The 25219-nt window shown below is 47.7% G+C and overlaps 1 protein-coding gene across 1 annotated transcript; it reads right to left on the reverse strand.

Annotated features, from left to right (window-relative positions):
- Positions 1-15683: 15683 nt before the first annotated feature.
- On the reverse strand, positions 15684-24842 carry nfil3-2 (nuclear factor, interleukin 3 regulated, member 2). The gene is made up of 2 exons (XM_076150137.1): positions 24494-24842; positions 15684-19660 (listed from the first exon to the last, which is right to left on the reverse strand). Exon 2 carries the CDS (start codon positions 19461-19463, stop codon positions 17634-17636), a length of 1830 nt encoding a protein of 609 aa, XP_076006252.1. The 5' UTR covers positions 19464-19660; positions 24494-24842; the 3' UTR covers positions 15684-17633.
- Between the last annotated feature and the right edge of the window lie 377 nt (positions 24843-25219).

Below are 25219 nucleotides of genomic sequence, written 5' to 3' on the forward strand. Positions count from 1 at the left end.
CCCACCCTTCTCTCATGCGATTAGAGAATTAATGCAATACAGGGTTTCTATCAGGATGGACCTAAAACCAGGAGTGTGTTCCTTCCTCCTCTTCCTCCCCACTCAGTGCACTTGGCTGCAGGAGACGCACACTCAGCACAGGGAAACTGACTTGAATTCATTAGATGGGAACGTCTCACCGTGCCATGCTGCAGTGTGTGTGTGTGTGTGTGAGAGAGAGAGATGCACAAGTCAGCAGTTCTGAAGGAGAAAAAGGACACTGGCCTCATCTCATACTTTCTCATGTATTATGTATGTCCGCGATGTCCGGCAATGAGCTTGATTGAGTGTGTGAGCTGCATGTGCACATTACATCAATGCTGCTCTCAGCATGGATCAACTCAGAAAGTGCTAGGCAATTTATCTTTAGTGCACAGTGTCTGCTCCTGAGGCCAGATGAGTCAAGGTCTTATCTAGATTTCTTCAGGAAATCGCCTTGCAGGTCTGTAATGAGGATTGATGAGACGTGAAGTGTAGCTGTCAATAAAACGGACGATCCTCACCTCTGTTGACCTGAGAGTGTGTGTGAGCGATCGAGTGAGTCAGAAGTGTGTGAGTTCACTCCCTGCTCATGGCGCTGGCGTCTCAGTGTGAATATGAAGCAGCTCGGGGTGAAGTCAGGATGCTTCTCTATCATCTTCGCTCTTATTCCTCCTCGTCCTCGCACTGTGTGCTCATGTTACCTTAAGCAATCTCAACCTCATTTCAACTTCTAAAGTGTTTGTCTCATTCATCAAAGTTATGTTCAAAGCAGTTTGTCCTGTACTCACAGCAGAACAAAGCTGTGTGATGTTGTTCTGTTTGCACTTGACTCGTGTTATTAGTGTTCCTATCAGTGCTAATGATTAACAAATCCCCCCTGACCAAAGGAGCAGATGACCATGAAAGACAAACTATTACAGCAACATCTCCCTTTGTTTCATAACCACATCGATTGCAGGCCTGTGGCACGTGGCTGTGGAAGCTGTGGAAATGTTACGCAACCCTTTCCTGTGATCTCTGCACTCACTAAGCCTGTAAAGCCAGATAACAGACAACTGCCCACTGCTTCACCTGCTTGACTGAGCCTCAGTGGAGAGAAGGAATAAAAGAAAGGCATGTGGCTCCCGTTTACAGAGCCAGAGGAATGAGGGCATGTGGTAGGAGCTCCTGTGTGTTGAGGTTGAGGTCAGTGAGTTGCTGCCCTGTTTTCAGCATCCTGTATGCATGTTCTATATGGGCCAGTGGCTGTAGAGGCCTGTAACAAAGCCGGGCCACAGCCCCGTCTGCATGGGCCGCCTCTGCTGCTGCACACTGGTGATGAATACACTCTTGTTCCTCATTCTCAGAAAAGGAAGCTGGTAAAAATAGGGCAAATACTAAACCTGTACACACACACACACACACACACACACACACACACACACACACACACACACACACAAATCATAACTTTGACTCATTTCCACGTACCATATGTCTACACACTCATACATACGCATTAAAGTTGAAATGTGACAAAGTCTTCAACCAGGTGTTAACGTGTTTCCATGCGTGTCTCAATGCTCACCTATCCATGTTTTGCCACCCACACATGTTATTCATAGCCTCTCTCCACACCTCATGGCGGTTGTTAATCACAATCCTCTTCTTCTTCTTCTTCTTCTCGTCACACAGGACAGGATGCTGCTCACTTGTCGCACTCTGAAAGCTCACATGTATTTATATCACTCTATTTATAAATCCCCCCCCTGCATATGTTCAAGGCTTCATGTGTTAACGCTCATGTAAGGTGTTTTGATGCCTCTTACCTCCGTGCTTTACGCCCTTATTTAGACTTCTGACCCGCCGCAGCTGTGACCACATGCCACTGTACAATGCTGCTGTTAGGGAAAACACGCACGTACGCACGCACGCACACGCACATGCGCACACACACAGTATTCACTTTGTTTTCAGTCTTAATGGAGACTATGGGAGACGTTTATCTTATCTTATTATGAGACATTTCATATTTCACATGCTTGTTGGTTGCTGTCATAATGGTTGCCAGTTTTTCGGGTTACTGTGTTAACTTGTTTGACCTGTTGTTTGACATCTCTGTCTCTCTCTCTCTCTCTGTGTTTTTGCACACACACACACACACGCGTCTCTGCAAATTCATCAAGTAGCCTATGGACATCTGCGTCTATTTTAAGGCGTTTTGTGTGTTTTTGAATTTATGTGTCTACATTGTCCTTTTGTGTGTGTGTGGCCTCCTCCAGTGTGAGTCATGCTGGGATGTGAACTACTTCAATTGCTCACAAGCTCGGCTCTGAGACAACACACTCTCTGCCTTCACATGCTCTCCTTCCCCCTTTCCCCCCTCTCTCCTCCTCTCTCTCCTCCACTCCTTTTTCTCTGTGTTTCACCACGATCCCACCCAGATCCTCAGCTCAGCTCAGCCTGTTGCCTGATGGACAATGGCAGCCATTATTCCTCCTGGACTTAATTATACAGTATATCCCTAACCTAGTTTTTCTTGAGAAACCTCAAGGTGAAGCAAGAGTGGATTCGTTTGTTCACATCTCCACGGCATGAACAGAAACTCCTGTCTTCTTTTCTCACCACATTTACCTTCTCTTGTCTCTAAATCAGTCAAGTTCAGTTCCCATTTATTGTTTTAGATATCTGTAACACAGCTTGTCCCTTTGCCTGATCCTTTCCCTCTCGTATCTCTTTGCGCAGCAGATTCTTGCCTAAGCTTGGTGTAAACATGTCCCGACTGCTCAAGCGTTAGCCGCTATTAATAAGGAGCTGTCTGAGCAGGAGCGGCTTGAGAGCGGAGGGAAAAACATTTGCCACGAGTCCCAGGAAGGTTTTTTAGGAAGAGGGAGGGCTTCTAGGAAAAGAAGACAAGGAGCGGAGACCAAAGCAAATTTAGACGCTTCCCTGGGATGTGTAACACACACCCCATGGCTGGCTGCACACACACACACACACAGAGACACAGTTTTCACCTTCTCCTCTCCAGTGGCCTAGTGTTGCTGATAGATTCCCACAACAGCTTCTTAGCTCCCAAAGACAACTGTGGTTTTGTTATTCTATCATTTTATGTGCGGTGCTGAGGCTGAAGGTCACGGCGTGTTTGTTGGCGTGTTTGAAGCACCGCTGCCTCATTACGCGTCGTCACCACGAGCGTCAGGAGAGTTCTGACAAAGCTGGAGTTACAGGTTGAGTGACCCACATACTCCCACTGAGTGAAATCCCAGCTTAACCCATCTCAGTCACTCACACCAGCCGTCTCTAAACTCTGCAAGTCTGTCTTTAGCTTTGGGGCTCTTTATGTTTCCCCAGGGCACTTAAACGCCACATGCTTCAGTCGTACTTGAAAACATCGTGACCTTGAGTACCTGGAATGACATTCGGGTCTACAATGACCGCCTCCTTCTCAATCCAGCACTTTGTAAACAACAGGATTTGTTTCCTCCTTTAAATGTGTTATATTTGCGTTGATCTTGTTCCGCACACAGACACACACACACACACACACACACACACACACACACACACACACACACACACACTGCTGTCAGGTGACTGTTGTGATGGCAGCCTGTGTGCTGTAACATTGTGGTGGCACACTTTGTCACAGCGTGTAGGCAGCCAAAGGGAAAACACAAACAACAGCTGATTCTGTGTTTACCCTGCTTCTAATTTGCTCTCTTTCCCACCTGCTAATAACCCCAGCACCCATCCTGCACCCTTTGGCAGGATACGCTTATATACCATATGTGTGTGTGCGCGTGTGTGTGTGTGGCTGCTTTTACGTAAGCATCCTCCTTGGCCCCAGTCAAGGTGTTACAGTAACACGTTGCTTGCCGACTGCATGTGAGCGGTGGCTCACATGGGGCCAGCTGCCCCCCCCCCCCTCCCTCTGGCCCCTCCCCCTCCAGGTGTTTGGATTAGAGCAGGAAGGAGCGAGTGGCGTGGAGGAGCAGGGGAGGCCCTTTTCTGTAATCGGACTCCTCCGCCTCGGTTGTGTACATTTATAGCCGCCTTATCTTCTCTCTTCTTCCTCCTCTCTCTCTCTCTCTCTCTCTGAAGGTCCTCCTGCTTTCAACGGGCTCTGCTTCTTTCACTGAGCTCTGAGACAATATTAGCTTTGCTTTTTTATCTGGCTCGTCTATCTGTATACACGTCGGCACGTTTCAGCGTTTCAGTGCAGAGTCAAACTATAGATGCATCGTTGTCCTAAAGTCCAGTTCCAAATGAAACTATGAGACTCTAGGAACCTACCATAGATGTTGTGTGTATGATGGGACTCATAGGGACTCCGGTTGCCGGTTCGAGTCCTGTATGGACCACGAAGGTGGAGAGTTGCCAGTTTGCTCCAGGGCACTGCAGGGCAAGGCACCAAACCCCCAAAACTGCTCCGTATCATGGCTGCCCTGCGCTGACCCCGCTGTAATGCATGTGTGTGTGTGTGTGTGTGTGTAAGAGGGTCACGCAAGACATATTTCAGATTGACGTGTTGCCGTGTGATTTGACCCAATTAAGTTTCTTCTTCTTCTTGTAGTCCAGTCACAGTTTGGCAGAGAACTACAGCCCATGACACACACATATTTCTCAAGGAAATTATGCAAAAGTGAGAAACGCCTAAGAAGCAAGTTTGATGTTCTTGGCTCACAAATCCAAATCCATGTGAAGGATTAACAATCAGGCAGAGAGAGAGAGAGCAGAGAGTCACCATAATACTGAACAGTGATGTGAGGAAGAGGGATGAATTTGACCCAATGGCTGATCCATTTCTCTCCTATCAGACCTATAAACTCTGTTTATCTATGTAATGGAAGATGGAGCGATTTCCCCTGAAGCCTTTTTGATTTCTTTTATGGCTCAACACAGCTGCTGTGATCCCTGCACCTTTCCTGGAAATGTGTGTCAGGAGCGCTCAGCATTCAGGCTTGTTTCTAAGGTTATTGTAACAGGAAGTCGCCCTCCCTCCCTCCCTCCCTCCCTCGCGCCTGTTGTTGTCGTCGTCGTCTCCCGGTGTACTTCATCCTTCTGACACTCGACTCCAGCAACAGGAAGTGCAGCTTTTGTCCCCAGGCTGTTTGCACTCATTCAGTCTTCAGGTGTAACCTTACTGACTTACTTACCCTACATGTCGCCGTGCCAGTGTGTTGTTGTTACGTGTCCGTGTGTGTGTTTAGGGAAAATTTGCTTGTTTGTGTGTGCGTGTGTGTTCTTTACAATATTAGCAGCAGCGCTCTGAGCCGCTCTCCTTACCGTCACTTGAACCAGGACGTCTGTAGACAGATGGATGGGCCTGTTGACACTAATCCACTGTATGAGGTAATGGAGTTAGCCTGTGTGTTTGTGCGCTCGCTCCCTGCCACTCCTGACTTACTGACTGACCTACTTAACCGCCGGCTCACGTGGCAACCAGGCCAAACGGCACACACACATGTTATGAGTTGTTTTCCCAGAAGCTTAGGGGACTGGAAGATATGGGGTGATACAGATGTAGTGTGTGTGTGTGTGTGTGTGTGTGTGTGTGTGTGTGTGTGTGTGTGTGTGTGTGTGTGTGTGTGTGTGTGTGTGTGTGTGTGTGTGTGTGTGTGTGTGTGTGTGTGTGTGTGTGTGTGTGTGTGTGTGTGGGTGGGTGGGTGGTAACAAGCGGAGAACTGAGCCTACCTGCATTTATGTCAGTATATACTTCTGTCAGCTAATGAAGATAAGATACAGAACTGAGGTCTGAGGTGTGTTTGTGTATGTGGGTGTGTGTGGGTGGTGTGATTCATTTGTTGATAATTAACTCTCAGGGAGCAAAGGTGATGTCTATTTTTTACTTAGATGGGCGTGCTACATTTATTTTTCTTAACTTTTTACTCATTAGTGACAGTTTAATTTAATGATAATGTTTGTAAAAGATTGATTCATTCACAGAGGTGAAGTGACACAGAGTGTGTTAGTGAAATAAAACTACAGGTGAAAGAGTTGGGTTTGGTTTTTGAGCCACAATGACAGCAGAGACACATGAGGTGGTCATGGGTCAAGGTCACTGCATGGCTCCATTTACAGGTCAGTGTGTGTGTGTGTGTGTGTGTGTGTGTGTGGGTGCGTGTGCCACTCAGCAGATGAATTTACTCCCATGAATGCCTTTTAGGAACTGTTTGACCTGGAGAGACTATGTACCATGAATCCAAATCCTCTCCTCTCCTCTCCTCTCCTCTCCTCTCCTCTCCTCTCCTGAATGCCGTTACAGCTCTGTCGAGGAACCCAGACGGCACTTAGGAGCAGGACTGATGTTCCTAAGCTATTATTTCAATTAATCCCTCTTTAATTTCCTGTGTTGAGTTTCCTCCACGGCATCCTCGTTCATTATCTCTGATTCAGTTGTTGCTCTTTATGCTCCTTCTCCCACGTGCTGTAATCTGAGGGTAGAGAGGCGATGGATGAGAAATTGGTGTCCTCAGAAAGAGAGAGAGAGGGAGGGAGAGGAAGAGAGCTCCACAGTCTGAAGAAGAGGGGGGCATGTGAGAGAGGAAGAGGAGTAGCTTCACAGACAGGGATGGAGACACAAGGCCCCTCAGTGTCTGGAGCCTGTTGACTGGCTGGCACGATAAACCAGCTCCACATGGAGTCCCGTGTGGAGTCTGGACCCTTGGCTCAGACCTCAGTCCTTTATGTCGGTGTCATGAAGCCTCTGCAGCTACTGAGGACGGAGAACAGATCCTGCAACCTGTCACTCAACAAAGACTGACAAGCCCAGTCATGTGTTCTCATGAGAGACTCCAGGGGGGTCCCTCTTAGATCCTCCACCTGAAACACACTTTACATTCAAACTTCACCAATTCAAGATGTATGGGATTCTTTAGTTGCAGGTTCTGATCTCTAGTTCAAACTTTAACAACAAAAAACAAACTTCCTTTCTACCCTTTCATGATATCATAATACGCCTCTCTGTTAAATCCTCCTAGTCCTGTTAGATCCCTCATTCTATTCCATCTGTGTTTGTGTTTGTGTGTTGAATCTGTCCGTCCTCTCTCCCGGTGCGGCCCCCTCTGATGTTTGTCCGGAGCAGCTTTGCCCTTTGACCCCGTTAGGAAACAGCAACGTCCTCTTCTCTGACACCTGATCCTCGTAACCATCTTATACAAGGCGCTCTGGAATGTCAGCGCTCTCAGTAGGTCACGCTCACCTGAGGCCTGTTGTTTGCCGCTTTGTGACAAACTGGATAGAACCGGATGGGAAACTAGGTTCAGCGTGGCTTTGTGCAGGATAAGCGTCAGTTACACCGTGACACAGACTGAGAACACGTGAGGGGAAACATGTATGTGAGAGGGGCCGCAAGGTGTGTGTGTGTGTGTGTGTGTGTGTGTGTCACTTGACCATGGCGTTATCTATGCATGAGACCCTATAGAAACTTCAGCAGGCTTCCTGTTTGCCGAGAAACGCTGTCACAAACTGAACTAACATGTAGTGTGTGAGTCATTCTTATCTCTTTTAAATGCAAAATACGACTTAGAAAAACATCTTTTCACTCAGAGTTGCATAAGTGCCCTGTGAATGTGTCTCTGGTTTCATCTCCCGTCTTGATGACCTCATAAGCCCCCCCCCCTCCTCACTCTGTTGCAACACTTCTGTCACAGCTCCCGTTATGTGATTAATGGCCGTGTTATTGCTTCTTGCGTCTTGTGTTTCAGGCTGAAACGGGGAGATGCGTGTCGTTGTTGTTGTTGTTTTTTAGTGCCGCAATACCCCGGTGATGACCCGACCTGGTTTCCTGATCTGATCCGTGTGTGTAGCGTGGAGAAGAGGACTGTTTCACACACACTGGGTCAAGGGTCGAGGCTTGAATAGTTGCTGTGATGGAAGAATGGAACTGAATAGGAGCTATTTTGGTAGCAAGCGATAGAAGTTAAATTTAGTTTCTGAGTGTTTTCTCTCTTATCCTCCAGGGGCAGAAACAGCTCTCTGCTTCAAATCTTCCAGTATCCGGCTCTTCAATATGACCTCAGAGTTGGGCTGAATCATCTTCCTCTTTTACTTCCCCCACTTATGTGAATCTGCTCAACTTCTGGCTTCTGCCGCCGTGATGCCCCCATCCAAGTATGTGACACGGCACCCTGAACGCCACGCTCCTAACGCAAGGCTGCAGTCACCCCACCCACGGCCCTGCATAGTCAGCTGTTAGTACTAAATCCCCCCCCCCCCAACCCCCCCCCCCCCCCCCCCCCCCCCCCCCCCCCAAATAACGACACTACTCACATTCTTGTCTGCGTATAAAAAACTAGAAATCCCCCTCGATCACCCTCTCCCTCCATCTTTCCTTTCTTTGTGTCTCTCGCCCCCGGCCCACTCCTGTACCACAAATCAATTACTCCCTTTGTTTTTGTCTCCTTAAAAGGTGGCCTTGTTTCTTCTCTCTCTCTCTCTCTCTCTCTCTCTCTCTCTCTCTCTCTCTCTCTCTCTCTCTCTCTCTCTCCCCCCCCCCCTCAACACAAACAGTCATGACCCAGGGAAAAATGGATCGGCGTAAACCCACTGAGAGATATCGCCGGGTCTTAAGAGGCGAGGCGACATTGCATTCCTTCTCAGTTAGCCGTGATGGTGGAACGTGAGTGCGGCTCAGTGTGCTGCTGACAGGCTGCTGTATATGGGCAGGATTCCTGGAGCAGAGAGCAGATTTCCTCGGAAGTTGAGGAGGGGAGGGGGAGGAAGGGGGAGGAAGGGGGAGGAAGGGGGAGGAAAGGGGATGTCACCAGGGGAGGGCTAGAGTCTGATTTTCCCTTTTTTTTTATCTTGCCCTATTTTGTCGGAGCCTCTCTTTGCTTTGCTTTGACCCCTCTCCCCCTCTCTCCCTCCTCCTCCTCCTCCCCCCACCCCCCTGGTTTGCACCGCAGCCCAACAGGCCGCAGCTGCTTTGCTGTGGCGTGCGAGTTCACTCGAGGTTCCGCTACTTGAAAACTTATTTCGTGGAAAGAGAGCAGTGAGGCAGGCGGGACTGCGTTAAAGAAAGTGGGCGGGGCTGACCTATATTCTGCCCGCCGCCTCCGCCCCTCGGGCCTCAGCGCTGCGTGCAAAACCCACAAACGGCTGATTGGCTAAGAACTATTTTTGGTTGAGGCGTCATAAGATGAAAGGTTACTTCAGATGATAACATGTGAGAGCATTTAACCACGTAACATAAAGACCTCCATGTCTGGCTCTCATTAAGTCGGCCGCCTCTCACTTTTCTCTTTTTATAGAACGCTGATGAGTGAGAGGCATAATTCACCCGTGCATCTCAAATACTACAACTCCCTCTCACTCTATCCTCTCCTTTTTACAGGAGCACATTGATGATACACTCCTGCTCTGTGTTCACCGGGTTCATCTGTGCTCACAGTGTGGCAGACAAAACAAACTGGCACATCTAAATGGGTCAGAGCTCCATTAACCTTGTGTGTTACACAGATGCTGTTTGTGCCGTGACAGAGGCCTATTGAAGGAAAGATGACGTTGTTTGCTGACTGGATCTGCTACCAAGACGGACAGATCAGGTCCACATTAATCACCCAGTACAGTAGTTTACATACGTACATTAGAACAGTATGTAGTGTGTTTGCATCAGCATCATCGAAGAAATCTAGATCTGAGCAAACCAAACCTCCCACCTGTGATGTGAGAGCAGACGAGCACTGTTGCAGGATATTTTATCTATGTTTTGCTTTATGTTTCCTTCCTCCTGCCGCTCCCGTTGTCTGTAAACGTTTCTGAGTGTCTTGTCTGAAGGTGAAGCATGTCGCAGCCCCTCCTAAGTCAACAGCAGTCATAACTCCTGGCTGACTGCTGTGAGATGGTGGATGATAAGTGAACAGAGCGTTGATGCATTGCATGTTTCCTCTGGTAATAGGAGAGGCTCTGACCTCAAAAGGACTACAGGCGACTGAGGAAGCTGTCTGGATTCACCTGGCAGATAGAAACATGTGTGAGAAAGGCTCGGCGCGTCTGAGTGAGTGTTTTTCCCTCTGGCTGAAACGCATCACATGTGACTGCTGACCTAATTCTCTTCAGCACAGATGGGGGAAATGAAAACAAAAGAGATCTGAGGCAAATGAGAGCAGTTTGCTGTGAGTCAACTTTCCTCTCGCTCGCACACACGCACACTGACTCACGTACACACACACACACACACACACACACGCGCACGCGCACGCACACGCACACGCACACGCACACGCACGCACGCACGCACACAGTCTTAATGCATGTACATGGAGGGCCTGCATGGCCGCGGGCCCCCTGAGCGAGCCCCTGCTAAATGAAAACAAACATTCCACACTCTAGTCTACCCGGATCCCACAGAAACACAGGCAGCCATGTGTTACTCAACTATAACTGCAGGCGGCAGGTTGCCTGTAATTGTGTAATACCTTCCCTAGTGCTTTCCAGCCAATACCACAACACAGATGCCTGAATTTGGAATGCCTTGTTTTTAGTGTGAATAAGAAGCCGTTGCCGGGGTAACTATTGATTACAGAATACATAACATGAAACTATAATCTTGTTTTGGGATTCCTTGGCTTTCATTGTTCCTTAGGGAGCCAAAATAAAGGTTCATATGTTATTTAATATACTAGATACAACACATTACTAATCTAACACAATCCAGTGTAGAAGGCCAGAGGATCATATGAGGAGAATTAAACATGATGTCAATTAAAGGGAACATCTGGCTTTTTCTCCGTAATGCCCAAACCTTTTCTCTGTTTGCACTTGTGTGTGTGTGTGTGTGTGTGTGTATTTCCAGAGCATTGTACCTCTCATTAGACATTACCGGTAAAGGCTTTGTGTGTATCATAAAGCATTGGCCGGGCATCCAGTCAATATTTGGATGAGATAAGCACAGTTTGGTTTATGACTCCTGCTGTTTTATGTTTATGCTTTCCTGTAGCAGCGGCAGCAGCAGGGCACTAAAACTCATTTTGCCTTTTGTTATTGTTTCTTTGGCAGAATGTGGCAATGAGAGAGTCACCGTGCCACTGTAAACACATTCCTCTCTAGTGAATGATTCTCTCTCTGTTCCTGGTGACGAGCCATTTTACCATAACGCTGTAAAGATTCAGCCGTAAACAGGCTTTCCCCAACCCGCCCCTTTATCTGCACACTGGCAATCTGTGACTGAAGACTTGTCTAGCCAAGTCTAAATATTGCTTAATAGATGTGAGACAATTAGTGGAATGAAATGTCCTTTTGTGTGTTTATCACCAACAGATGCTGCAGCTTTGGTTTACATCAGAGCCGCTCTGATCCAGCTGATCACAGATGAAATGTGTCAATATGCAGGCCAGCTGTAGTGAGAATAAGACACACAAGAAGTAGAAGCTTTAGAGCTTTAAAGGGGCGATCTGTGCGTGCGTTTGGGTGACCAGGCAGGGATGGTGATCATGTTTCCCCCTCTTAAATTTGGATTATGCCGTTTGTTCTCTTCCTCTTTGTCTGCAGTGACATTTCAGTCATTGTTGTGGAGAGGGAGATCGCTCTCCAGTCGTCCACTGTCCCCGTCTTGTCCTCTTCAGAATGCTTGCTGGGTGGCGATGCTCAGTTGTGTGCGGCCCCGGATCCTTCCCCTGCTTGTGGCCGGGGTGGAGCTGCAGTCTGTGAGGGGATCAATGAATGCACAAACAACAGAATTTGTGTTATTTGTGCAAGTCTGCACCCCCGCCTCATACGTCACCCCTGTGAGTTAACCCAGTGTGTTAGGAAGGGAGGGGAAAGGTGGGGCTGCTGCGTGAGCATGTGTGTCTGAGTGGGCGTGTGTGTGTGTGTGTGTGTGTGTGTGTGTGTGTGTGTGTGTGTGTGTTGTGGGGCTGTGGTGTGGTGGTATGCTGAGCAGATTGTTTTTCTATAGCTGCAGTTGGTGGATGGCCTTGTGGCCCAGCAGGAAGGAAGCCAACAGGCAGAATGACACAGCCGTCTCTTTGTTTGTCCTCCCTGCCATGTTTCCTCCCTCCCTCCCTCTCTGTCCCCCCCAGCATCACTCACTCTCCTCACACTCTCTCTCTCTCTCTCTTACTGTGTATTCATGCACACACACACACACACACACCACACACACACACACACACACACACACACACACACACACACACACACACACACACACACACACACACACACACACACCTTTCTCTCAAAATCTCTTTCTCCTCTCTCACTCGCTCCCACCGGCCACCTTTCTCCTTTCTTTCTTTCCTTTCTCTCTTTCCTAAGTGCTGTGGTTATGTAACAGTAAGAACCTGGCAGTGCGGATGAAGCCCCGGCTCAGGTCGGCTGCCGTGCCAGCCAGCAGCGGGTTTGCTGCTGCGTTTGCGTTGTGCTTGCTCAGGGTGGGGGAGCACCGGTGGAGGGGATCCCACCGCACTGCAGTGTAGGTGGAGAGGTAATTGAGGGAACCAGAGTCTATGTTTCTCTCACCACATCTCAAGAAGCAGGAATGCTGTTCCAAACTAGGCCAAGACCAGGTCACAGAAATATAGAGAGAGAGGCGTGTCAGAGACTGGGGATTCACTTCACTTAGATATTGTTCTTTTCTTTTGTCAGGCTGCTTCTTTTTTCCTGCCGCCTGCACACACACACACACACACACACACACACACACACACACACACACACACACACACACACACACATGCACAGGAAATGACCTCACCATCTTGTTTTAATCTGTAACCTTGGCAGCAGAGAAACATGCAAACCAAGAAGCTGCCACATTCAACCAAAGACAAACCTGCAAACCCGCTTCACTGTTAAGTTAACTAACTCGTCTGAGAGAGTGCAGGTCAGTGAGGTCTGGTGTGTGTGTGTGTGTGTGTGAGTGTGTCGGTGCATGACACAGAGTGGAATGGGGGCCAGGCGACTCCCTGCTCCAGCTGCATTCACTCAGCCAGCCGCTTCAGACCAGTTTGTGGCAGACAGCCTACACTGTGAAGTTATACCAATACATACACACATACCTTAAACTCTCACACTTTAATGCACTTATAAACACACTGAGCCACGTCAAACCTCAACCGTAAACCTGAACACTATGAAAGACTTTATTTTAACATTAATCTGTGCTCTCTCTGTTTGATCTGAGTCCTTCTTCCTGTTGACTCTCTCACATCCTTGTTTGTCTCTTCCTTCTTCCACCTGTGCTGTGTTACCAACAAACCCTCTGTTCGGCCCGCTTTCCCTCGCTCTGCAACTTCTTTATTTCACACACACACAAAGGTATTTGCTCAACCCGAGGCTACAGGACAGTTATGCAGCGAGGAAATATGTTTCATAATTACTTTGAGGCGAGGGAATGTATTAATGTGGATTGTGCATGGCAGATAATTAGGTCACATCAACAGCAGTGAGAGGGAATCATCGCCTGTGTCTGCAAGCACTCATAACATACACACACACCTGTACACACACACACACACACACACACACACCTGTATAGGCAGGCTTAGTTATGCTGAAAGGGTTTAAATGGAAGCCTGATATTTCCTCCTACAGCAAATCTGTGAGGCTCCTGCCATCTGGGTCACTGTGCTTCCACTACAGTACTCAAGTGTGTTTTATGTTTTATTGCTGTGTTAAATGCAGTCTGGGGGATTTTCCAGCCTCCTGGTTGTGTTACCTGGATGTGACCTGCTTTACAGGCATCCTGGAGCCTGCACACACATGTGGCTGAAGCTTCTAGCGTGTCACCTTGTAAACAGACCTGGTCTCAGTCTTGACTTCTGCGGTCGACCCCACTTCCTTCCCTTATGGTTTCTCACCCCACTCTTTCTTCGTTTGTTCTCTTCAGCTTTCCTTAACACACTCACACACACACTCTCTCTGTTTCTCCTCTCTTTCTCTCTATCTCTCTCTCTCGCTCCAGTAACTCTCTTCCCCGAGCTATGAAGGGGAACCAGGTAACAGGAGAGCCAAAATAAAAGCATCTTTGCTGCTCGAGGCAAACAGAGTGACACGGATTTAGACATAACCTTCATCGATCTGTCCATCAGCGCTCTCTCTCTCTCTCTCTCTCTCTCTCTCTCTCTCTCTCTCTCTCTCTCCCCCCCCTCCCTCTCTCTCCCCCCCTCCCTCCCTCCCTCAGTCTTCTTCCTCTCCCTGCATACAATGACCTACTTTCCTCCTGACCTGCTTATGCAAGCTCCGGTGCGGCAGCCATTCAACTCACATCAGGAAAATGGGGGATGTAGCAAAATGCTGCCACGGCTGCACTGTAGAGCTGAGAATGTCACCTTGATCTATTTCTATGTAATGAGTGCTAGGTAGGGTGGCTACTTTCCGTTAATCACTGAAATTGTTCTAGTGTCCACTTTTCTTTAGTGTTTTGAGGGTGAGTAGCCTCATAGTCGTGCTGTGTTTGCAGTTTAGATGCTTAGTTGTTTGGTTAATTCTCACTAAATGTCACCTGTAGAATATCTGAGTGAATTCATCCGAGTAAACACAAAGGTGCAGCACTTTTAGTTCAAATCCAGGTCATTTAGTTTAGAAAATAAATCCTGGTTATGCTTTCTTCTGCTATAAATCCCCTGCAGGCACGTCTGTCTATGTTGTTACAGCTAAAGCGAGCATCTGTAGGCTTTGTGTTTAGTATATGGAAGTGCATACCTGCCAAGTCAGATCATGTTAGAGGGTAGAGAGCCTCATTTCAGGCTCATCTTCCCTTTTTAGGTCATGCGGCTTGTGTCAGAAGCACTGAGCCATGGCGGTGACTGTGTCCACCTATATGAAGGGTCATGGCTCATGTAAGCGCAGGACTTATGTTATATTCACGCTCTTGACTTGTGTCTGGAAATAGAAGTAGGGCACTGTTACATCAGGCAAGCTTTACCCGCCCTGCTGGCCTCAATGGGCAATGTGTGTCAGTGTGTCAGTGCGAAGCTCCTCTCTTCGCAGATTAGCCATTTATGCCAAGAAGGTGAGGTTCCCATGGGGACAGGTGAGTGACAGGCCGTATGGGGAGATCGCCGCAGAACAGAAACAGTAGAAAAAGTGTCATGTCTTTGTTTAATATCCTTATAAATCCACATTCTGACTGTCAAAGCTGTGGCACAACATTGAGCACTGTAGACCTGTAATCTGTTATATGGCTTTCTGATTCCTGCTCTTACATCCATCACTGAGTAATATATTACCTAACCGATGCTTCTGGCTCAAGGTCTACGCCTCATAATCACAGTGCATGGGATGACTTGCCAAGCTGCTTGCACTCAGCAGCCTACAGAGAGCTTTAGAAGGAGATGAATGACTGTTCAGTGCCGTATCAATCTGGCTCCATGCACTGTGAGAGCTGGGTGATAATGGAACAATATACTACAGTAGTGTGTGTGTGTGTGTGTGTGTGTGTGTGATGGCTGCAGTGAGGTAGTTACATTCTTCTAACTTTGTATTTTTAGTATCGCTTGGCCCATTTTTTTACAAGCTGACCTACTTGTGAAAATTGACAGGCTTGTGTTCTAGTTGAGCAGAAGTGTAAGGAGAGCATTAGACCAGATGGAGGTACAGTCAACATTCTTTTTTATTTCATTTTCAATCTCGAAACGCTCCCATCTTTCACGGTGAACAATAGTGTCTTTACATACATATTCATGTCAAAAGGAAGCAATAATGACCGACAGATCAACCACCACCCATCTGTGAGCACCACACCATCCTCGCCTGTCACTTTTTTTTTTTTTTTTTTTTTCCTTTTTCAATAAAACCATCAGCAAAATCACAAACATTACTGATTATTACACAATGATCAAAGGCAGGGAGAGAAATGAGAAATGAGGCAAATGCATGTCATCACAGTCAGTAGGAGAAGAGACACAATATAGAGAACAGAACAGAACAACGCCGTGACAAACAAAAGGAGATATAAAAGAGTACAGTGTCGTTTGAGGAAGGGGAACTTTATCACTTTATCTATACGCAAGCACCAAAAAGCCAAACATGGTACAGAGACTTTAGTTGGATCAGGATCCAGTGTGGCTAAATCCTCACTATGAGTTAACCCCTGAAATGACTAACAGAGGCACATGGCAAGAAAGGAAAATCCCTGTTTTCATTAATTACATACAGATTGTCCATGTTGTTCCATTGAAGGAGGGAATGTTAACCTTAGCTCTGATTGGAGGAAGTTCGTTTTTATTTTCTGTAATTCTGTTATCTGATTTCCTTTGTAAGTGCTCTGGGGTCATGAGATCTGTTTGACCACACTACAACATCTTTTCTTTTCTTTTTTAAAATCAATGAATGTACAGTAAATAGTTTGGCTCTTCGGTCTTTTATACAGGATGAACCCAGGGTTTCTTCTCTTCTCTATTCAGACCTTGGTGCACTGTAGCGTATTGACATAAATGTGTCATAGCTCCTTCTGCGGCTTCTGCCCTCTGGCATCCTCCACTTAGATTACACTTCCACCTGGACTGCAGTTTATTCTGTATCTCAAAAGTCTGTACATGTTCTTGGTCTATGCTCCTATGGGCTTCTCTGCAGTGAAGGGCACGTAAGCAGGGAAATAAATACACTGGGCCAGTGAATGGTAACAACACGAAGATATGGTTGATAACTAAAGGCTTACAGCCTGCAGCTGGTGAGTTCCACCAAATATTTAAAGGCTGGTTAAAGGTTCAGTTAAGAAAAGCTCAAAACATTGTAATGAGGTCACTGCCTCAGGAAACAACATGTTCTCCATTCAGTGCTGTTGGATCTCCAAACTGGATGGCCATTTCTCTGTAAACAGGGCATTAATAATTGATTAATGCTAAAGCTTAACAATCAAGAAAGAGGCATTTTAATTTGAATGGGTCGCCTGCAGCAACAGTAGACACAATGAGGCTTTAGAGTCATTGTCATTAATAATAGGATGCTCACTTTCCAAATTCCAATCCCATTGCCCATTTGTCGTGTTTTTGTTTAATTTTTTTTCAAATTTCTTTGTAAAATATATATTTATAATAGATACATATATTCATACATCACAGTCATATACAAACCAAGTGCTTGAAAAATAAAGGTGAAGGCGTCTTCTCTGAAATAATGGAGATGGTTGGGGAGAGGATGGGCTGTAGAGGTAGGGTCTGGGAGGAGGTATGGAACTTCATACTTGTAGTGTTGGTGGTGTTGTTGTTGTTTCTTTGGTCAACGGAATGTCCCAGTGTATGTTTGCATTTGATTTGAATTAAGGCAGATTGCCATACATGTGTATGAGTCTATAGAGTCAGATATGTACCAGATCTACAGTTCAGTACTGATAAAGCTTACACAGACAGTTTAAACAAACTGCATTCTTGTTTGAAAAGGATCAAGATGTGCTTGTTTCTGTAGTCTGTTGTATGTAGTTTGATGACAAAAATACAAAAGCGGGCGGTTCCATTCCTCCTCTCATTACATAAACAAAAGTGCTTTGTTGGTATGGAGAGGATGTAAGAAATGACAAATCTGTACAATATTTACAACTATGATACAGTCCCTGCAAGATGTCCAACCTTGTTTGGAGACATAAAGGGGTTTGTGTGATAGCGGGGCAGTTCTTAGAGGAGAAAGTCTCTCGTCCTCATGGAGCATGAATGCAAAGAGTCTTGGAAAGCCCTAATAGTCAATATCACCTAATCTCGTCTCTTGTTTCGTCGTCCACCTGTTTCCTTTCTCCCATTCCTGGGCTCCTCTCCTGTGGGACCGTCTTTGGAGAGAATTCCTGGGCTCAGACTCTCATGCTTAATGTTCTGATGTGGTGGCAGGGATAAGTATGGGTGCTGGGGCAGGGGAGGTGGTGTGGCAGAAGGAGGGGTTGTTGGGGAATCCTGTCCTGAGCCACAGCTGCTACTGCTCCCGCTGGCACTCATGGCCCGGTGTTTGAGTCTGAGTTTGTGGGGCAATGCTGTGCCTTTCACATCCCCCTGGGACTCCCAGGCCTGTACCTGAGAACAGCCCTGGGAGGAGGGCAGAGGGGAGCGAGGCTGGTGGAGGCTGGTAAGGTTTGGGTTGTGGTAGCTGCCCAGGTCTGCCCAGGAGGAGGATGGGCACTCATCATCATCTGTGGAGGCCTCTTTGTCAGAGCTGCACGACGGTTCCTTGTTAGAGGCGGCAGAGAGGGCCCGGTAGTAAGCTTCATTCCTGGCTCCACCTTCGTAGGTAAGCACAGGAGGCTCCTCATCTTGGCCACTGAAGTACGAGTGATGAGGCCGTTGGAGATGGTGGTAGAGGTGAGACTGGTTGGCCTCCTCCTCTAGTTTGTGACGTAGCTCTGGAGCCAGGCCAACAGATGAGCCACTGTCCCGACGCTGCTGCTGCTGCTGCTGCTGCTGCGGAAGCTGGCCAACTCTGTAAGCTTGTCTCTCCTTTGCCTCACTGTGGCTGTCTGAGAGCTCATTTGGAGGGGAGTCCAGTGTCTTCCTCTCCAGCTGTTTTGTCACCTCGGCCAGTGTCTCTGTGGAGCTCTCTGTGATGCTGTCCAGGGACGGCTGGCTCTTTTTCTGGGCTGCCAGCAGATCCATGTCCTGGGGCCAAGTCATGGATTCCACCGGATAGGAGGCACTGCTAGAGCGATACAGAATCACACTCCTCTGGGCGGCAGAGGGGTGAGAGGCAGCCTGGCTGACATTGTTGGTATTGGTAGCAGACTCCTGATGGGGCTGCTGTTGTTGGTGAAGGTGCTGCTGCTGCTGCTGCTGACTGTGGTATGCAGCCTCCACCTCCTGAGAATGCTGCTGGATCTGGTGGTGGGTGGGCACAGGGGCCAGGCCGTGGTGGATGTTAAACATAATCTGTGTGCTGGTGCCATTGGCGATGTCCATCTCCAGTCTGTCCCCCTCCTGTTTGATCTCAAAGGGCATTGGCTCGGGGCTGTCCCTGGAGGAGGCGTCGGACATGTCAGAGAGGGAGTCTCGTGGAGAATACTTCACCAGCTGCCTGTGGCCATCACCACGTCCTGACTGCTCCGTTTCAGAGGAGTCGGAGTTCATCATCACCTGAGAACTACTAGAGTAACCACTGGAATAGTAGTGTGTAGAAGAGGAAGATGAGGAAGAGGAGGAGCCTCCGTTTCCTGCACCAATCTGCTGGCTCTTTTCAATGTAGGAGGCAGTGCTTATGAGGCCGAATCGCAGTTTCAGCTGAAGCAGTTCAGTCTTTAGCCTCGCATTCTCATCATTCAGAGCGATCACACGGTTCTCCAGAACCATGTCATTGAGACGCCGCTTCTCTCTGGAGCGCTTGGCAGCCTCGTTGTTTTTGCGGCGTTTCTCCCAGTAGCAGGCGTCCTTTTTTTCATCGGAGATGAACTCGCGCTTTCGCCGGCAACTCATGTTGGGTTTGGGTTTGGAGCCGCGCCCTAGGCGAGCTGGTGGCTCATCATAGTTGCTGACGGTCTCAAGGCAGTCCAGGTTATCCTCTGAGTTTTTATTTAATGTTTGGAGAGCTGAAGTCAGATTTTCCATTGTTCCATTGATTTCTGTCTGCTCAAGTTCTTAATATGATAGTTTCCTAAGTACCAGGATTTGTCAAACACTCTGTTGGTGTTGTTGTGTCTTCAGGGTTTAAACTCATTGGGTTGAGTCCGTCTCAGCTTGTCAGTCTCTCTCCTCTGTCTCTCCCGACCTCTGTTTCCTCTTCAGGTGACTTGCAAGATGAAAGACTGCAGAGATAAAGACAGAAGAAAAGATCTGTTAATCCCTGTGGACTGTTATTGTTCCACCATGCATGCGTGTGATTTGACGACCATATAGCTTTGCTCTGTTTTGGCGTGTCTGGCTTTGACCGATGGCGTTGCCTTTGGCAACCACTTAATGGCCTCTGGTCTTCCGTAACCACCGTCTGATCTTTTGACCTTGCTATTGATCTGCTCTGTCTGCAGCATATGACCCCTGACCTGTAGCCTAGCATGTTTACTTTGCCTCTTTTCAGGTAATGTGGGCACTGAGTTCACTGAGTTCTTTAAGGTCCAGGTTATATTTGTTATCTAATCCTTTTCTTAAATTGAATTGTGAGTAACAGTGATGGAGCTTTTTCAACTTCCAAGCACTAATTTCACACTCCTGCCCCACATGCATTCACCCGCAGTGGAATGTGCCAGACTTCTCCAGCGGAACAACTCAATGCCAAATCAATGATGCAGAGCAAGCAGATAAGACAGACAAAGACAGCAGCCAGGGCAGGTCGAAGATAGAGAGGCCCAGACTGGGGCCAGAGATGTGGAGGTGTAGGGGGCAGCTGGGAAATGAAAGATATAGGTCAAGGGCCCCTGAAAAGAAAGAGGGAGGTGGGGGGGAGCAAAAATAGCCTTGTGTGGAGAATCCGGGTGGTCGGGCAGTGTCATAACGATGGCAATGGGTGGCTCAGGACTTAAACACAGCAGGGAGCTCCCAGTAAAGAGCTTAACAGGTGTGCTTCTTTATAAACTGCATTATGATGTTGTTATGGTTACTTCATGAATAGGCTGCCCTCCAAAAAAAGACCAGAAGACATTTAATTCATTAAAGGCATCACAAGAAAAGCACTAAATCTACTTTTACACTTGTATCACTTCCATTTTGTGTTACCCAACATTTCCCTGCGTCACTGCAATGTTTGCATCTGTAATCCCATAATCTGGCAGCGTGTTTACCCAGATTACAATGAGATCATCCCCACATCTGATATTACACAACTATAGACTAATCTGCACATGAAACATAGTTTGAAGACCTGAATCTGATGGTCTGTGTGTCGCTGTACAGGGCAGGACAACACTTTTGTGTGTCATGCTTACATATCTGCCTCTAACTCACAGGATATTAAAGTTAGAAAACAAAGACTCTGCTGTCTGGCTTCACCCTCAGTTTGACTTAATGACTTAAGGTGATTCCCTTGAGCCTTTAACAGCCCGTGTGGCTGCTGGGCCTGAGGGAGGAAGACAGAGGAGCAGAGACTCTCTCAGCCTGTCCCACTGACCCAGAAAATGAGGACCGACCACATTTTATAAACACCGTGCAGAAATATAGGTCAGCACAGCCCCACAGAGGTGAGACAGATAGAGACGGAATAAGATGAGAGGGAACAAAGAGAGATTGAGGCTCAGGGAATCAGAGAATCAGTGTGGGAGCGTGAACACAAAGAGAGAGACAGATGAGATTCTGACTGGTAGGGGGCAAACTGTGGCACCGCCATGATGGTGATATTGCGCCAATAGAATGAGTTTGTCACCCATGGCAACACCGGAGGAAAAACAGCCAATCATATTAGACTTTCCTCCCTCTTCTCCCTCTTCATGTGAACTGGTTGACTGACACAGCCACACCAAGAAGGCTATAAAAAAAACCCATTCTGTAACAAAAGGAGTGTGACTGACGTCACAGAGAGCGTGATCAGAGACGTATGAATGAACTTCAGTGTTACTAACTCACTCACCACTGCTATCACTCCTGCATTCCTCACTATCTAACTGCTTCAATGAATAGAAATCACTAAAATATGCGCAGGTGTCTGAAGCCAGAACAACAGAAATTACAAATAAATCCAAACGGCTTAACTCAAGTAAATATGCAGCTATTTTTACATGGATACATTTGAATAACTTCTCACTTCTCAGCCTTTTTCTTTCTTTTAACAGCTCACAACAACAAACCCATCCCACCCAAAATGAAAAGTGTTTTTGCATATTATCACATATTCTTCTCGTGTCTTCTCTAAGTGTTTGTGGCAGCGGAGGAATGAGAGCACAGGGAAAGAATCCAAGTTGCACCCACTTACACAACCACAGGAGGCTATATGTGGCAATGGGACCTGTGGACTGGAGTTCAAGCGCTGCACATGATTCAGCCAAGCGCTTAAGTAAATGGGAGCAGGTTTAAGATAATAGGAGAGAGGGAGGTTCTACTTCAGAGAGAGGGGCATGATGAAACTGTTGCCCCCCCCCTTCCCTTCCCCTCCCTTCCGAGAAGAATGCTATGTGTGGCACGTGGAGTGGGGCTGCAGGGGTCAGAGTCAGGGGTGGGGTTTGCTTGAAATTCCATGTCTGGGGTAAGACTTCCCAAGAAAAGGAAGGTGGGGAGAACCTAAGCCAGGGAATCGGGCCGCATGCCAGCAAGGCGGAGCTCTAAACCAAAATCCTGGTTCCATGAACTCACAGACTCTTAGCTCCCCTCTCTCTCTCTCTGAAGGGGAGGAGAGTGACCCAGTCCATGTGTCTCAGCAGTCACATGTGCTCCTTTGACCTACTAAATGCTGTAACTGGCCTCTCTGCTTCCTCCAAACCACAGCACCGTAACAAAGCTCTGCCCTCATCTCCTATCATCTCACATGAGCCAGGAAGCCCAGAGAAAGTCAAAGAAGATGGAATCCACTCCATACTTCTGACCATGAACTCCCTCTCTGGGGTCAAACTCATTTATTTTAATTTGATTCCAGATTTTAGTTTTTAAAGTAACAAAACATAACAATTTCTATCCAATGATGCAACATGTTGAAACAGGGCGTAGGTCGTGGAAAGGATTTGATCTGATCTCATTACAATAGATTCGACCGAGATGAGAACTTGAACTTGAACTTGAACGCGCCGCTCTTTTATCTCATCGCGATCTTGTATTTCTGCATGCCTGCTGCGTTCTCTTTGTTATGGCGGGGCGTGGGTTTATTTTGGTGGGGTTTTGGATTGTGCCTTTTCTCCTCAGGGGCGGTTGTGTGTGTGTGTGCGCGCCTCCCTCCCTCTCTCCCCCTCCCTCAGGAAGATCGTGACCTACATTCATCGCTGGCATAGAGACCCAGTCACTCAGTCAGTGGTGCGCGCCTGCCAGCCCTTTGGCAGCTGCGGCGGCGGCTACCACGGCAGAGCGGCGGCGGCGGCATTACCAAACACACTCGTGGGTTTCCGCCGGTTGCGTAATCTGCCCCGTAATCTTTTAATCCATTTCAGTTAATTCATACATTCCCCCCCCCCCTATATAACCTCTACACACACGCTGTACGTACATACATGCGTAAACTGCAGCCCTGTTCTTACTCCACTGCAGTGTGTCGGTGTGTGTGTGTGTCGTCCTCACCCGTTTGTTCATACAGTGTCTGTGTGATATGTAGATTGTTATATGTGCACTGTGACTGCATGTGAGGCCCTAACACATGCCAGAAATACTGCAAGAAGGGGGGGGGCAGTAATCCCACGTGCAGCGTAATGCAAACCACAAAGCCGGTGTGTGTAAGATTAAGACAAGAGGAGTATTCTCTTTCCAAACAAAGCGTAAAATTCACCACAACTGAGCCGCATCGTGTCTTTAGTTGAAGACATTCGCACGATTGATCTAATAAGTTGCGGTCTGATCGCACTTCACACACCGGATCACCGCTGAACACCGCGCGCACACACACGCTCAGGGTCACGGAGGCTTTATGTTATTGTTCCGCTGTAACGCAGTGAGAAACGCGTTCCTGCTCTCCACGGCGTGCGTCCTTTGTTGCGCTGTCTGACAAATCGTCTTCATGCATATTTAATCGGATCTTCAGTCATTCAAGGCAACGGGCACGGATCCTGCTACACACACACACACACACACGCACACACACCAGTGATATCAATCTGTATTCAAAACGCTGTGACCTGAAACTCAATCCGGGCTGTAGCAATTTAGTAGCTGGGCACACGCGAGCTACCCAAGAACCTATAGAAGGAACCCACATCTGACCCACATTGGATCCAGATGTTTTTAAGTACAACAGCTGTCTGTCTCTCACCTCTCAGATGCTACGATCGCCGGAACCTCCGGGGTTCATCACCATTCTTCATTCCTCGCCTCTTTTGCTATTTCCAATCTATCCGTCCTCGATTGTAAAGTAAAGTAGCGGAGTAGCGTCTATAGGTCCAAAGTGCGGTGCGCCTCTGTGCCAGGAAAGGGTTAACTGGAGGGCTGCACAGCCGCGTTAACCTTTACAAAGAGCTGCTACACGTGACGGAGAGACGCGTGTCCGAGGAGCAGAGAGACTAGCCCACTAACCCAGAGCTGCTGAGGAATCTGACACACACAGACCATCAATACACTATAGAAGTGTAACTATATCAACTATAACAATGACGCAATACTTAAGATACTACCAATAATAATAATACAATTATCTGAGTCGACTGTGATGAACACAGGTGCATTCGGTTTTCTTCCGTCTGTTTCCAATGCACTTTACCTTGATCAGAAGGAATCCCATCACACACACACACACACCCTCCCCCTCATCCACACACACACACACACAGACGCCCACAGCTTCAGTCAGTGCTGGGGTGAAACAGCCTCGCCTTGACATTGAGAAAATACACGGAGGCACCAAAACAAAACCGCGCGCGCACACACACTCACACAGCTGCGGCATGGGGGTGACAGGCGGCGACCAACCAACTCTTATAACACCGATAAAACGCAACACTGAGCGTTTTATTCCCTCAAATCTGAATCCAACATCGAGTTTTAAAGGTCAGGACAGAATTATTAAAAACAGAAAAACTTACACTTAAGTCTTGGTGATGGAACAGAGGATCCACAGTGGACACAGCAGCCTCGCTCCTGTTCAACAATCCAGTTTGGCGCATGGAGGTTGGTGCTGCCTTCACGTACGCGTTTCTGTCTCCCACTTTGAAAATACGAGCTCTCTCCGTTTGGTGCAGGTACATGCAAGAGTGTGGACACAGTGTAACTGATTATCAGGGCGCTGCTCATGTCATGTTGGTTAGCTGCTCCAATTCCTCTCTCTCTCTTTCTCTCTCTCTCTTTCAATCCCTCCCTCCCTCGCTCTTCTCTCTCTCTCCTTCTCTCAGTCTCTAAATGTATGTTAGTGGGTCAGTTGTTGCATAACACGATGCTTTGGCTGCCTAGTCACGTTTTTTGTTTCTCTCCCGGCTCTACTCCCTCCCATTCTCCTCGCCCTCAAATCCTGTTGCAGGGCGGAGATGGAAGGGGAGGAGAGAAGGTCCGGGTGGGGAGGGACTAGGCTCCCTGCCAAGCTCAGTCAGATGTAGGCCGGAGATACCCATAATAAGGTCACTAGACACAGTGCAAGAGGAAGACATCCAAAATAAGCCTGCACTTTAAGAAATAAGCAACGGAAATGAAAAGAGACTCATGTCAGCTGGGGTTTAAGGGAATAACAGATTCTGGACCTTTGATCACCGAACTGTGAACTATTTCAACTTGAGCTCTGGCTAACAGGCCGGATTGTATAAAACTGGATTAGTTAC

The sequence above is a fragment of the Genypterus blacodes genome, unplaced genomic scaffold (genome assembly GCF_046128005.1).
Source record: "Genypterus blacodes isolate CSIRO-AG114 ecotype Tasmania unplaced genomic scaffold, CSIRO-AGI_Gbla_v1 ptg000051l_1, whole genome shotgun sequence".
NCBI classification, from domain to species: Eukaryota; Metazoa; Chordata; class Actinopteri; order Ophidiiformes; family Ophidiidae; genus Genypterus; species Genypterus blacodes.